We start from the raw sequence: 15,600 nt of genomic DNA, 5'->3' as shown, positions 1-15,600 counted from the left end.
TTTTGCAATTTTACAAGGAGTGTTTGGTAACCTACACTGTGCACATTTACTGTTACCTCCTTTTAGTATATTGAACAGGAGATATTTATGTAAATAAAAAAGGTGGTAAATGGGAGAGGGCTAACACTTTTTTAAAAAGCTTCTCACAAAAAAATTGCATCTAGCACAAATATAAGACAAATGGCTTGCAGCTGGTTGTTTCTTACTACTATATTGTTTTGTTGCTATTTTACTATGTTTGGATTGAGTTTGTTCCTCTTCCAGCCTTGCTATTTCCAAATGATTTCTGCATCCTCATTTGAAAGAACTTTCTTATTGTTAAAACATTAGGATACTAGATTTTGTCTTTCCTCTCCTTCACGTCTGTGAGTCTTTTTATTTGCTTGTAACAATCAAAGTTCAGAGGAGTGTTTTTCAGGTAAGTGTGGGAATTGCCATCTTCAGGATTGACTACTGAAGTCCTTTTTAATAAATACCTTAGAAAGCTTCCTATGCAAGGAATATTTAGGGCATAATAGTAGATGTTTTCATCTACCTTTAGGCTTGTGTTTGGTGTCATCGGAGAGAGCAGCAGCTGCAGTGGACTTAGCAGTGGACTTCTCTTTCAGTACTTCTGCTGTGTCTGATCTGAACACTTCCTATATGAGCTGTTTCTGTAACAGCTGATGAGCATTACTGTAGATCTGAACTGTTGTGTGGAATTATCTGCTCTTGTCTCTACTATCTTCAAGTTGTCTACATGCATGTTTTAGTAATACTGAGCTGTGAAAGGTATAGTTGAGGAGCATTTCTTTTAGAAATAATACTAACTTAAGTAGTTCCTGATTCTACCTCCATCTCTCCTTATATCATGCCCTGCTGGAGGAGGCTGTCCCCAGCTGTGTTCTTCCTGTGTGTTTTTTTTTTTTTTTGCACTGGCTCTGGTGTGCATCTTTCTGCATGGTAAGCTGATTAGGCTTACCTAAATAGCGGGAAAGTAAGTTGCCATCTCCCTGCCACCTCCCACGCTGTTGTGATGAACTGGCATGTCGGGTGAGTTTGTCATCTGGGGCAGGGAGAGTGAGAGAGAATAACTACTGGGAGTCATGGGGAGGAAGCAGAAACCCTTGCTCTCTTCTCCTCTCTTCCTGTTGGGCTTAATCATAAACTAGATAAGAGAATTGATCTAGCTGAAAAAACTTAACAACCTGGGTCACCTTTCCATCTTTCTGTTGCATGGCTCAGCAGAGAACATAAACTCAGTATGTGGATAACAAGAAGAAAAATGGACCCTGAAGTGATCAGGGAGTGTAGGAACTGCTTAGGTTAGCCACACTGTCAAATAAATAAGTAAAATTGTAATTTGACTTTCTCTCATTTGGCACTCGTTGTTGTCTGTCTTGTATCAGTGTCCTTTCTTTGTTTTTGCTGCTGCTGCTGAAGCAATGCTTAACTGCTCATGCAGAATCATCTCTTTTTTTAGAGCAGTTTCACTCTCTGTTTCTGTGGGGTTTTTTGGTATCTGAGGAAGTACTACGTGGCACTTCTTGGCCTATTCCTATGAATAAGTCTCTGGACTTTCAGCTTGTATTGTATGTGGGGTTTGTTTAAGCATGAGTTGATCCTGACCTAGAATTTCAGAGTGGTGAATTCCTCCTGCTTTTTACTTGTAAGAAATTGTTGTAGCTTGAAGCAATTTCTGTTTCTACAATGTTTTTAAGCAGAGGGAGCCTTGTTTCACAATTTTCTGTGGATAAATTACCTGAAGTTTGTGGTGAACTTCTGAGATGAGGGTATAGCTTGTTGAAAGGCTGCTTAAGTAACATGCTTCCTGTTGTAACTAAGAGATATGTTCTGCAATATGCTGAAAGTTTTGTACAGTTAGGCAATGTGATTGAGACTTTTCTGCCAGTATACGAGGGTGTTTGGAGGAAAAATGGATTTAGCTAATAAATTTACAGTATGTAGCAGCTTCAAGATGTACTACTTTGAGCTTGTCTCTATTAAGAACCTACTGTATGCAGTTATATCCATTTCATAAAAAACAACACCCCCAAGCAAATACTGCCAGACAAACCCTAAATTTGGAGGCCATTTAAAACAAAACACTGTTTATGTCTTTAGCCTAGGGTAAGGGAATATAGTGCATGTCAAGTGTTTATGGTAGATTTAAAGAAGCAACATAGATGATCATCAGACATTTTAGAAATTAGAGACACACAGGAGACTTTGGAATATACTACGTGCTTTTGAGCTTTGTATTCAGTGTGTATATTGCTGCATTTTTACATACATGGAATTTAAAATCCAACTGGAAGACAGAATAGTATTATATGAGACCTCTTGTTTATATTTAGTTCTGTGAGACTTTTTAAATCTTTACCAATTGATCACTTAGCATATGTAACAAAATGTTTCCTATTTAGATGAGAGATCCCCAGATGCACAGTATGTGGATTTGCTGCTCAATCCAGAACGTTACACTGGATACAAGGGGCCTTCTGCTTGGAGAGTATGGAACAGCATTTATGAAGAAAACTGCTTCAAGTAATTGGGAGGGAGAGGAAGCCTATTTTTTATACTTGTACCTCAGTTTAGCTAAAAACTGATCTTTGTGTTTTTTAACTTATTTTTTAGGCCTCGATCTGTCTATCGTCCTTTAAATCCACTGGCGCCTAGTAGGGGTGGGTCCTGCCTGTTTTATTTTCCAATGCACTTCTTTTAACATAGTGACTGTTGCAGTACAAGGAATACAGATAACAATCTTCAGTCTGTAGGTGTGCTTTCTGCTTTTTAAATTTCTTCTGTAGAGAAGCTGTCCATTTTTAATATTTAGACTAAAGCGTGTGATACTTTATTACATACTTATCCCTATTAATAGGCTCATTAATGTCAGGTGAGCTGATATGAAAACTAAATTGTAAGTCTCAAACTGTTTGCAGAGTGTCACACTAGTTTTCCATTCAAAATGGACTTTTGTATTCTTGTTTCTTTTTTCAAAAAGCATTTAGTTTAGTCGCTTCAGTTCATGCTTACTCTGGTGTAATATGGTTGTACATTTCTCATCCATGGTGTGCAATGTATTGCAAGTGTACAAACAATTGCATTATTTGAAGGACTGGACACTTACAAAGAATCAGTTATGTGCAAAATTGTTTAAAAAAGTATTCTAGTAACTTGGAATTTGTTTTCAAATTTAAGTTGAAAGCTATAACAGGATCTTTCAAATGAACCAGCTTTCCTCTGTCAGTGTGTATTATTTCCCTTAAAAATTAACTATGAGACAATAGATGCAGTTAAAAAATCACCATCCACTAGAAAATCAAGATACCTCAATATTTATAATTACTAAAAGCTGATACACACAAATAAAAAGCATTGTGAGAATTATTTAATGCAGAGATCAGAATTTCAGGAAAGAATACTGGACTGATTGTTGACCAATGCAATCTAAAGACTATGGCTTCTTAACCATTTTTCTGAAGCTAAAGTACAGCTTTTAAGAATATGTGAATCAGCCACTGCTAAGATTTGAATTTCTTAGTGACTTTCATTATTATAATGTGTCAAGTCTTGTGTGGTCTTGAGAAGTAGGAATGGAGTGAAGGAAATAGCCTATTTTTTATAAATTAAATAACATTTCTTGCACTTCTTGGGTGTTTGTATTAAAGTCTGTGTTTCATTACTGCCTTGCTGTGGAAATTATCTTTTTAATGCTTATGCTTTTTTTTTTTCCCCTCTAAGGAGGAGATGATGGTAAGTTATCTTATTTTCCTTGACCTGCAGAAATGAAGTAAGATTTAGAGAGTTTTGGATTTTGGATTTATTCACTTTACAGTTATCAAGTTAGAGCAGGAATGTTATGTTTCTGTTATTGAATAAGAGAACAGGAAGGTTATTTTTTTATGCAGATTATTGATCAGAAAATGTTTTTAATGGACTCATACTTTCTTTTGGAGTAAGGGAAGGAGTGGAGAAGAGCAAAACACAATTCTCTTCTTGGTTCTTATTCTTGTAACAGAATATGTGTTGTAATAATGTTTTTAGTTCTTCCAGAAGCCCATTGATACTGATGTCAGATCCCTTAAAAGAAGAGGGACAATTTCTTGTGTGTTTTCTTGAATGCCCTTGACTTTGGGAATACTGAGAGAGAGTGGGGAGAAAGTATTTGATCTGCCTACAGTGAGGCAGACTTTAAGATTTTTCAGCCGACCGAAAGCTATTGGGCAAAAGATCTAAGTCTAAAGGAAGCCTTTAGGCAGATTAATGTGAAGGCTGTTAGAATTGCACTCTGCCATCATGCCTTTCACCAGCAGTGCAAATAATCAAACTTGTGCTTCCATACACTGCTGAATGCCCTGACCAGTAGCTTAAGCATGCTTGTTCATGTATTTCTCCTATTCTGTCCCCAACAGATTTAAACCAACCTCCAAGTTAGCTGCTTCAGTGCCTATTCTCATTTTAATAGCTAAATTATTTAACTTCATGGTAAATTAGATGGCAGCTGATGTTGTATGCATAGTAATATAAAGATGCTGTAATGTTGAAAATGAATATTCTTCATTTAACCATGTACTATGTATTTACAGGAGAATCTTTCTACACGTGGCTAGAAGGTAAAGGCTCTTGGATGAGTTAATGTAGTGTTGTATTCATTAGAAGGAACACTGTAGCCCTTTTTTAATCTCCTCAAATATTTTTCATAGTGTAGGCTTTTTCATAAATTGTACAGAGCTTTCAAGTGTTGTTCAAATACCTCCTACCTTGAGGGTCTTTAAAAATCTTCTCATTTACTTAGACAGCATATTCCTTAAACATTTAAGTCTTTTATCTTTCATAAAGGGAGAATTCACTTCATTGTCAGTTACTTTGAATTTTCTGGCTATTTTAGGCATTTAAGCAGAGGCATTATTAGTAGTAATATTGGTAAGAATCATTATTTGGAAACAGCTTTAAAGAACATTAAAGATTTTGGTGGCTTTGTTCCCAGTTTATAATCCAAGTCTGTGTGTTTAGAAGGCAAAGCAGTTTTCTTTTTATTCATGTTGAAATGGAAATTATTATTGCAGTAGTAGCAATCAAAATCCCATTTCGGAGGTGTGCAGAAAATTAAGTAAGTCAAATGTACTTACTTTTAAAATTAGTTCATTCTGCCTTTCCTAAGCCTTTACTTGTCTGGTGGTATGGTAGGAAAACATATAAATTTACATGCCTTTAAAATATAATGTCTAACTGAGGACACATGTCAGCCTCCCAGGTAGGCTTCACCATCAGCTCTTCCTGCTTCCATTTGTGGAGACTGGAGTGGCAGGAAAGTTGCCCAAACATGTCTTTGAGAGGAACAAACTCTTAAATTTCAAGTGTAGTCTCTAACTTTGGTTCTAATTGGAATTATAAGTAATTTCTACATATAAATTATATTCTGACATCTCAATGCCACTGTATTTCCATTTATGCTGTGGAAGTCTGTGTTCATCAAGCCATATTTTCCAAGGTTTTGTCCTGTGCATTAAACTCTTCAGTGACTTTGCAGTACAGCTATAAATAGATATTTTTGCTGTTTTCCAGTGCTGTAAGATTTTCTGGGCCTTTTGGTGTTTTTCTTTAGGGCCACTCCTCTAATTCAGTGGTAGCACTAATTGTAATTAAGATGGGTCACAATATATTTCTGATTTCCAGACTGTAAAAATTCAACATCAATTCAAATTTATTGCTCAAACAGTGGAGGCATCTTATTTTTGTGTAATTGAACAGATTATATTTCTGTGCCAGTAGAACAGATCCTTATTTAACTGTGTTTACTAGAACACAAAAATAGCAAGCAAAAATGTCAAATGTCATTACTAGTATTACTTATATAAAAAAATAGAAGGTAAGCTTTTCCTATGATGGCTATAAGGGCTTATTAACAATACTCAAATGCTGTGATTATAATTCTTGAAAGCCAACAATGCAGACTTGCATCATTAAAATGTCAGGATATATTAATTGTAATGAATTTTTTCCAGTATTTAGTCTGGTATCTGTTTGTCATTTTTCCTGGACAGGTCTGTGCCTTGAGAAAAGAGTGTTTTATAAACTCATTTCTGGACTCCATGCTAGCATCAACTTGCATCTGTGTGCAAATTATCTTCTTGAAGGTACGTCTAGGTGAAATTGCTGAATGGAATTCTACAATATCTGTAATATGCATTTTGTTTTTTCTAAAAATTGTTGGGGTATGCTTAGTTATTTTATGTTCTAAATGTCTCTTTTACTACCCCTGCCCCCCCTTTTTCTTCCTCTGTGTAGAAACGTGGGGGAAGCCCCGCTGGGGACCAAATGTGAAAGAGTTCACTCGCCGCTTTGACCCTGCTGAAACGAAGGGAGAAGGACCAAGGAGGCTGAAGAACTTGTATTTCCTGTACCTGATAGAGCTGCGCGCCCTGTCCAAGGTCGCTCCGTACTTTGAGCGTGCCGTTGTCGACCTTTACACCGGCAACGGCCACGAGGATGCTGAGTCTAAAGCTCTCCTGCTAGATATCTTCAGGGACACCAAGTAAGGCATGAGGGGGTTTTAGCAGCAGTTTGAAATTTTTAGTTATATTTGGAAGTGAGACTAGGTGACTCCTTGGTAGGATAGGACAGGAAGGAGAGTAGAATGAAGAAATAAAATTTAAATAATGGGAGGGATTAAAGGGGAATTTGTACATTTGATAGGACAGATTAATAGTTTTGAGGTTTGAATATACCAATCTTTAAAAACAAACAAAAACCACTCAAAACACCCCAAACAACTCAACACCCTAAGCTACTTCCTGTATGTTGCTTTTTCTGATTCTTCAGTATAAGATGCACATGATTTATTTTGAAAAGGAAAGAAGTACATACAGTCTTTTAATGGTCCACTGAGTAATTCAGCTTTTATCGCAGACTTAACCTCTGATAGTTTGGCCATCCCCTCTTCCTTCTATTTATTCCATAATATTCTTAAGTTCAGTTTCTTTGCTCTCCTTTTTGCTACTTTTTGTGATTGGTAACATGCTGTGTGGTTTCATTGCTGTCCCTTATCGTGGTCTTGCTCGGTAATTGAGATGTAGCCAGGCAATGATCAGCTGAAAGGCAAACATTAGGCCAGTTTCAGTATTAATTTGAACAAACTCTGAATAACAGATTTCAAGTTGCAGTGATTGCACAGTAAAACCAATACCACTGAGTATTTTTAAGGCCTAATCTGCAAGGACTAGGAACTCTGAAAAATGTCTTACACTGATAGCATCAGATGCTTACCAAGCTTAATTGAGCACTGTAGTTTATGTTAGCATTTGTTTTGATTGCATTTTGTCTTTATTAGGTCCTTCCATATGCACTTCGATGAAAAGTCCATGTTTGCTGGAGATAAAAAAGGAGCCAAATCACTAAAGGTAAAGCTAGTTTTCTGAATGACATCCAAAATACCTATTTTGGCGTTAGGCTGTGTTACTTTGGAAAGCTATTCTGCCTACCACAAACACGCTGCTGACAGTAAGATTTTATCCCTGCCTTTTCTAGAGCTGTATATGAGGCCTTTTAATCAACTTAAAGGTGCTGTCCTGATCCAAGAAGACTGAAATCTCTGGCTTTGTGCCTTGAGTCTGGCATCTGGACTGTGGTGGGGCACATGAGTATTACCAGTAAATGCAGTGGTGCTTATTTTCAAGTGAAGTAACTGTTTCATAATTATCTGGATAAAAAGAACCACCCAGTCATGTTTGCTTTACAAAATGATGACTTATATAATAGAACACAATATACAGTTTAGTCTCACAAATATGATGTTCAACATTAGAAAACATAGTTCCTAGACATGGGAACCTAATGGGAATGCTGTACCTACCCATCGGCTTCTGGTGTTAACATGCCACTGGTGTAAATTGCAATTCCATAGTTGGTAATGAAGTTCTGTTTTAATATTTATTAACACTTACTTATTTCAGTAGTGGTTTGGATTGTCATCAGCATTACAGAAAATGCTATTAGAAAAGTGGCAGTGTTTTATCAGCCCAGCTAGTGTTTTTTGGACCTTAAAAAAATGAGATCAGCTTGGTTAGTTCTGCACTGTGCTTGCTCCTGCTCTGTCTGAAGTTGCACAGCAACAATCTACCCATAGTTTTGAAAATATCTTTTGTGAATTGTAACTTGTTTGTCAAAAAGATGGTTTCTTCAAAAGGGATTTGAGTAATGGAAAAAAAAAATGGGACACGGATACAGTACTTATACCTCAGAAAATTTGGAGGAAGTTGGTAGGAAATCAGTGTGTAGAACCCAGGCATTACCCTGCATATTCTGTATTTTTGGGGGATTTTTTTAAGAATTAACTGTTAGAAGTGGCTTGGTAACCAAATTCTGGATTTTCTTGGATCTTTGTTATGGCCTGACTACATAAAACAATGGTTTGGTCAGTTTTGGGTAGAGAATTGATATTCTAATGGTACTAGATTTCTAAAGGTACTATATTCATTAAGGTTCTGTTTTTGCAAAGCTAACATGTACATTATCTTAAGCTTTTTTATTTTGTTTTTAACCGATAGGAAGAATTCAGGTTACATTTCAAGAACATCTCCCGCATAATGGACTGTGTTGGATGTGACAAATGCAGGCTGTGGGGCAAGCTGCAGGTACAGTTTATTTTGTGTAGGTCTGTGTGTTCTGGCAGGGGCAGGTCTCAAGATAAGCATCTATTTCATTCTGGCAGGACACCTCTTACCTTAGCATACAGGCTTTCTGCACATGGCCGGTCCTTGGTATCCTTACCTATATATTAGAAATTGATATATGTATAATTTATCATTAAGCATTTTAATTGTTTTTCAAATTGTTTATTTTGTTTAGTCAACAGCTGTGTAGTTTACTAAAAGGTAGAGTTTGTGTTCTAAAAGAGTTACTTTTAAAGCAGATGCTTCATGGTGAGATATTACTAACAGTCAATATCTTACCTGTATTCAGTGATCAGAGGAGCCTTGTAGAATCACTTGTGGGAAACCTTTGTTTAAACACAGCACTTACTTATTAGGGAATCCAGTGTGATATTTAACTCCACAAACTGAGAAGTAAGAAAAAGAAGTAATTCAGATTTTCACAGTTTATGCAGGGGGCAGCAAATTGATGCAAAGTTGCCCAGTAAAGCTGAAAGTTGAAAGCCAGTTTCATTTTCTTGGCTCCTACTGTTTTTATTTTACTGACAACAGTATTTTAAACCTCAAGACTAATTCTAAGTCTGGACTGAGAAAAGTTATTTTGGAGTGCCTGTTGTACTGTACTACTGTATTACATTAAACTTATCAGAGTGCAATTTTCAAAGAGTTTGCAGCATCAAAAATTTGTTGGTCTCTGCTGAATTTCTGGAGTTCTGCTTATCCTGGGTTAGTTGATACTTCTGATCTATTGTTGTTGTTCCTCCTCACTAAGAACTAAAGAAGGCCAAATTTCCTGACCCATAAAATTCTCTTGCAGCCAGCTTCAACCACTTCTTGTCAAAGCCAGTGGTTGCTTATGTAGCCCAACTAAAAGTGAAAACCAGAAAAGCTACTCCTGTTCTATTCCTGCATAGAAAAGAGAGGTTGAAATTGAAGCTGCATTGTTTGCCACTAGAATTGAAGGTGGAAAAAGTGCATGTGTTGTGATACCCCATAAAAAAACTTAGTTTGACTTCAAAGGGAAAGGGGAAATGTGCTCCTGCAGGAGCTGTGGCATCTATAAGTGAGGGACAGGAAGGAACTGCAAGTTGTGTAATGGACATATTTTCATATGCATAACCAAGAAGAAAAGAGATGAGAAAAGAAGAGATGAAGATGACAAGGATGAAGAGCAAGTATACTTGAGGAAACAAATGCAAACCTGGTACACAATTGCTGTCATGCAATTGTATTAGTGCCCTGGTTTTTGTACAGTTATTTGGCTTGAGGGTCAGTATATAAGAATTCGTACTCAAATTTACCTAGATTACTGTGTTTTTATTTTTTTATGGTTTTATGAGTAATTGAAGGAATGATTTTACTGATGTTAAAACATTGGACTTTTCTTATAGACTCAAGGCTTAGGAACTGCTCTGAAGATCTTGTTTTCTGAGAAAGAAATACAGAGCCTTCCTGAGAACAGTCCATCAAAAGGTTTTCAGCTCACACGACAAGAAATAGTTGCTCTTGTAAATGCCTTTGGAAGGTAAAATATTATAATTTTAATAGTAGAAAAATATAAAACTTCAGTGCCAATACTCAGTTTCTGTGGAAAGAAAGTATTGTACACATAGCTGTAGGTTTTGAAAGGCTGAATTACTACCAGTAACAGTGATAAACTTAATGCCTTCAAACTGAGTGTTAGCCTTAGTCTTCATTCTATGTTTGGATCTAATTCATCCTGTCTCAAGTCTCATAAATCTACCTTCTGCAAGATGAAACTTAAATCTCTTACATTTTAAAAAAATTGATCAAATTTATCTCCTTCAAATGATGAAACATTTTAACAGCTTTAAAAGTAGTTTACATAGAGCATGCTTTGCTCATTATGTTAGTTCTTCAGATCTTGAATACAACAATCTGTTCCTGTTTAAACAATCTATTTAAACAATCTGATAAAAGATGTAATAAAATTTATTACCTGTGGTTAGGGATTTTTAGAAGTTTAATGAAGCCGGAATGATTAAACATATATATAAACTTTAATCCCTGTCATATATTATGTTAATGTAAAATGGAGAGTCAATAGACCTTTTGAGAACAGAATTGTGTCTGAGGAAAAATCTAAAGGAAAATGAATGTGATAATTTGTACTTCTCTTTTGCTGAATTGGTAACACTTTGATGGTTTTTATTTTACAGGCTTTCCACAAGTATAAAAGAGTTGCAGAATTTTAAAGTTTTATTACAACAAACTAGGTAATGAAGGTCTTTGCACAGCCCAATAGTGAAGATCATTTACATGTCTGCATTAAGCAGAAGGAACTGATCCTTACAGGACTCACATGAACTGATAAAAAGTAAAATCAAATCCCAACTTGAATATTTATGTTTAAACTAGGAATGGTTATTAATTGGAAAATATATTTATGAATGGAATATATAGTTTTTAAATGTGTAAATTATGCTGATCTGTTTATTTTGTAAGTTTTCTGCTCACAGTTCTGTTGTACTGAAACTTCATGAATTTTCTTATTTCCTTGTCTTTCTGAGACAGCTGTTTTATATGAAAACATATGTTTCCATATGTTTCCACCCTGACTTGGCCTGTCTGGAAAGGGGGGAAATCACTTCTGTGTCTCCCCATGTACTGAACTTCAGTGTATTCTGAGGATTTGGTATGTTAGTTCTGACTGTCAAAAGTAAGGAGGGGGAACCTCCAAACAAACAAAGAAAAAAATAACAACCAAAAAACTAACCACAAAAAGGAAATAAGGCTCTTGCTGAGTTTTAGCTTCTTACTGTAATAATGAAACTTACTTAAAAATAGCAAATGTACTGAGCAGAAATTTTTTCATGCTGGGCTTCTTTGCATCATGATGACACCAATTTTTTTACCTTTGTCTTGTGCTTTTCAGCACCCTTTTTTTTTTTTTAATTATTACTTTGTCTCTGATGCAGCAGAGTTGAAAGTGACTTTTCTGTAGCCCCTTGCTGCAGCCTTTTTACCTGCATTTACTTGGAGGTAGAGGTCAGGACAGGGGAAATGGTTAGTGGAGTGCTGCTAGCTGAAAAACCTCAGTCAATCAAATTTCTGTTTACTCCATATTATTTTTCTAAATTGTAATCACAAGTTCAGTTTCCAAAAGTTGTCTTTTTAGTGTCTTAAATGTTGAAATAGCACACTTGGTCTTTGAGCCATGGAAATAAATTTGCTCTTTATGAGTTATGTTTGAGTGCTATGTTAAAAGGTCAGTGTAAAAATAACTTGCTTTTGTAGTCACTTTTAAAAAAGATGCTTTTTAAAATTCATAATCATACTGACATTTAATGCCACATACTCTATCTATGCAAACCCATACTGTATCTTCTTTTAAAGGATATTCACCATAAAAAAACGGGTATGTTAATAACATTACTTTCATAAAATAAGAAATTACTCATGTATCATTGTCCACAAATGTCAGTGATAACTTACGAGTGTCAAACCAGAATTCAGAAACAGCATTACCATTAGTAGCAACCAAATATTGGTTTAAATTTTAAATGAATAATTTCTTTTAAACCAGCATGTTTAAAAATGAAGTTAGGTGTTATGAATGTAGGAAGTGCTGGTGCAGTGTAGATACATCTCTTGTTTTTAAAAATGAGTCTTCACAAAATTAAGTGCTCTTAAACATTTTCCACCCTATTAGATACTGAGTGACATATTTATATAATTGATTGTAATTGTATTGGTTTCCATACTGTGTTCCTTTACAGGTGAAATTTTCTGAAGTCTGGAATACACTCTGTCCTTTGTTTCCAGACTAGCTTCAAATTTCTACCTGACTGGAAATGAAATAGACTATTCTGCTGACACTTAGCTTTTATAAAAAATGCTGTTGCTTAAGAAAGTTAACCCCTTTGTGTCAAACTAGGATATGCTAAATGAAATTTAAAGGAATAGAAAGGGAAATAAAAAAAACAAAAAAAAATACAAACCACCCTTACGAAGTTTTGGTGAGAGTTGCACAAATTGGCAGTGAACTGGTATCCCAGTGGAAGTTTGTTTAATTCTATAGGTAATTTGACATGGTGTTAGGAGAAGCTGATGCCAATTTGGGGATGTTATGTTTTTTCCTAGTAGCCTCTCTGGCCTGTGGAGTAGCCTCTCTGGCCTGTGGGCACCTGTGTCTGAGCAAGTCATCACAGGCTTTTGTTTTCTAGTTAGGTAGAGGAGCAGGAGGTTTCTCGGTGGATTCATCTGGCCTCCTCCAGCCTCTGTATTTGCACCCTCAGAATTTATTGTTCTCTATTAAATTGAAGTGGGAATCTAGGTGAGTAGCTCAGATGCGAACAGCTGTGTTTGGTAGATGAGTTACACAGAATATCCAAATCTTCTGAGTAATTGTATATATTGAAAGAGTGTAATTTTTAATTGGCTGTTAATTCTTTGCCTTTTGGATAGACCTGCAAGGGCTAGAACTGTAGGCTCACTTGTGTGAGGAGTGCCCTATAACTGGGATTTATCTGTATTGTTATATATTATAGTGCCTAAAGCTTTAGGCAGGATTTTCTAGTTAAAATAAAAACCAAAACTGTATGACTGCATTGCCCCAGGAAGGACTTAAGTCTCAGAAACATTTCTTCCTTTTTTCCCCTTCCTGTGTGGGGAAAGTGAATTGCTTCCAGCCTCCTCCTGGGGATGCAACTTGCTATTTTTTTCTTTTTCCACCTGTGCCTGGCTAAAATCAACAGACACTGAAGCAGAATCATGCACTTGCTAATGGGACAGGTGAGAGATTCAGTCATGCAGATCCTGGACACCTGGTCCTTGCAGCCCTCGTTGGCACAAGGCAAATACTGTAGGGTAAGGACATAAAGAGATGTGAAGCTTTTCTTCTTTTCCTTTGTGTCATGGGAACACAGGAATGCAACTGAACAGCAAATTGTGTGTCTAAGTGTAAGTTCTGTTGCACCTGAAGGTACATATCTCTTGATGATCAAATATGGAAGGCATTTTACTTCACTGTCATTGTAGAGATAGGACGTAAGATTTTTCCTGTAAGAAATCTAGTTGAAACAATTTTCCTGTCACCATCTTTTTTACTGTATTTGATGTACATTCTGTGACTATGCTGCCTATGAAGTTTTGCTGTGTGAGTTGGATGACTTAGTTCTTTATATGTTAAATTAAATTTTAAAAATTTACAGCTCTTTTTTTATACTAAAGAATAAGGTTAGTTACACCGTCCATGATCTGTAAACTATTTTAAATTCCAGCTCCCTGTTGGAGATCAGCTTGTCAACACTGTCTGCCATTCATTTCAGAGTAGCAGTACATTTTCTTGTACAAATGACACAATGATTGTAATCCCAGAGGTAGTGAGAAGACAAAGACAAAAATGTTTAGTTGTTCCCAAGTCATGGAGACTTGTGTGAAATGGTGAAAAAAGACTTGGTGCAAACTATATAGGTAAAAAGTATGGCACTGTTGCTGAATAACTTTTTCTTCAGTGCCTGAGAAGGTAGATCAGAATATAAATTTTAAACAATGAAATATAGAGACTTGTGTAAGCTGGAATAATAAGTGTTTTCCTAGTTTTCAGCTGATGATCTGTGCTGTCATTGTATGTGCATGAAATACACTGTGCCACATTTTCTTGAGTTGTGTTTGATGGTTGGGTTGCCTTTATCTGACCTTGCTTTGTGCTTTTCTGGGAAATGACCTGTAATATGTTGTAAATAATCTTGATGCTCATGTTTATAAAGTAGCAATCAGCAATTCATCACTTTACAATTTCTCCATATAGCTATCCTATTAAAATGTAATATTTATTAAAATCAGAATCAGTGTTGCAACTGCTTATTGAGATCTAAACACTTCTGAATCTTTGCTATGTTTGAATCTACAAAATGCAAATTAAAGTATTTTCTGCTATACCTTCTTTTTGTGGATGTAATTTTTTGGTGTTTCATTTGAAAATATATTTTTTGCTTTTCATTTACCTTGCAATGACACTTGGTAGCTATTACATAATTTTTTTGTAATAGTCATGTAAGATTAAAATTATGAGCAGATTTTCACTCTCACTTAAATTTCATTCAAAAGATGAGGGTAACCTGTGTATTTCTTGTTGTTGACATTGCACTGTGGTGTGTGTACACATCAGGAATCCATTGTAGAATTACAATATGTTTCTGTACGGATAGTGCCAAATGTAGCCCATGCTTAAGTCCAATTGTTTTAAGATACAAAAAGGCTTATTTAGAAATTAAGTCTGTTCTGTCCCTTTCTCAGAATATCTTATAAAATCAATTTTGTGAATTATTTTTGGTTTGTTCATCCAATGGGGGTCTTCATGTTGAAATTATTTCCCTAAAAGGAAAATAAGTGTCTTTTTTCCTTCCATGTATGCATTTTTAACAAATTATCTTACTGAAAATTTGGTAGAGGTATTTCATCCCCAGCTTAGGTAAGTGCCTGTTACAAGGGTGATGATAAATTAAAGATCTTACCTCTCACATTGTTGTTCAAATCTCCTGTGTTTTAGAATATTTAGTTCATTACTATGGTTGGTTACAGTCACTTGCCATTCCATTTTTTTGTGTGCATACTGGACATAGGGCTGAAGTTTGTTCTAAGTGCAGAATTCTCTTACATTTTTACTGTGCAGCTGTTACTGCTGTGAACAAAATGAAATTCCTGCAGGCTTATCTTGCACTGGGTCTTCAGACAGTTTTGTACAAACATGATTGTAGAACTCCAAAGGGTTTAATAAAATTTCAGTTCTCCCAACCCTGGGTTACTTCTTTTAATCTGACTGATACTTTAATAGGCTTTTTTCTTCCATGAATATACGTGAAGAATGCAATGTAAGTTTTGGAGGGCAAATACTTTACTTCTGCTGGAGGCAAGGCTCACGCTTTGGCTTTCCTACAAAGACCCCAAAACCCAAAGACGCTGTGGAAGTCTTGATGTGGGAGTATGGCACTGCTCTGCCTTT

General features: G+C 35.8%; 1 protein-coding gene across 1 annotated transcript in view; it reads left to right on the top strand.

Moving 5' to 3' along the window:
- Positions 1-14,485, top strand: part of ERO1B (endoplasmic reticulum oxidoreductase 1 beta) — a 28,991-nt gene extending 14,506 nt beyond the window's left edge. Inside the window, exons 7-16 of the mRNA XM_058802897.1 lie at positions 2,406-2,526; positions 2,617-2,663; positions 3,724-3,735; positions 4,569-4,595; positions 6,027-6,119; positions 6,271-6,517; positions 7,313-7,382; positions 8,529-8,615; positions 10,025-10,158; positions 10,814-14,485. Coding sequence (XP_058658880.1) covers positions 2,406-2,526; positions 2,617-2,663; positions 3,724-3,735; positions 4,569-4,595; positions 6,027-6,119; positions 6,271-6,517; positions 7,313-7,382; positions 8,529-8,615; positions 10,025-10,158; positions 10,814-10,874 — 899 coding nt within the window. The 3' untranslated portion in view covers positions 10,875-14,485. The remainder of the gene's footprint in view (positions 1-2,405; positions 2,527-2,616; positions 2,664-3,723; positions 3,736-4,568; positions 4,596-6,026; positions 6,120-6,270; positions 6,518-7,312; positions 7,383-8,528; positions 8,616-10,024; positions 10,159-10,813) is intronic.
- The last annotated feature ends 1,115 nt before the right edge of the window (positions 14,486-15,600 follow it).

This window comes from Ammospiza caudacuta, chromosome 3 (assembly GCF_027887145.1).
Source record: "Ammospiza caudacuta isolate bAmmCau1 chromosome 3, bAmmCau1.pri, whole genome shotgun sequence".
Lineage (NCBI taxonomy): Eukaryota > Metazoa > Chordata > Aves > Passeriformes > Passerellidae > Ammospiza > Ammospiza caudacuta.
The sequence above is the reverse complement of the archived record's forward strand: the minus strand, read 5'-3'. Positions and strand labels throughout refer to the sequence as shown.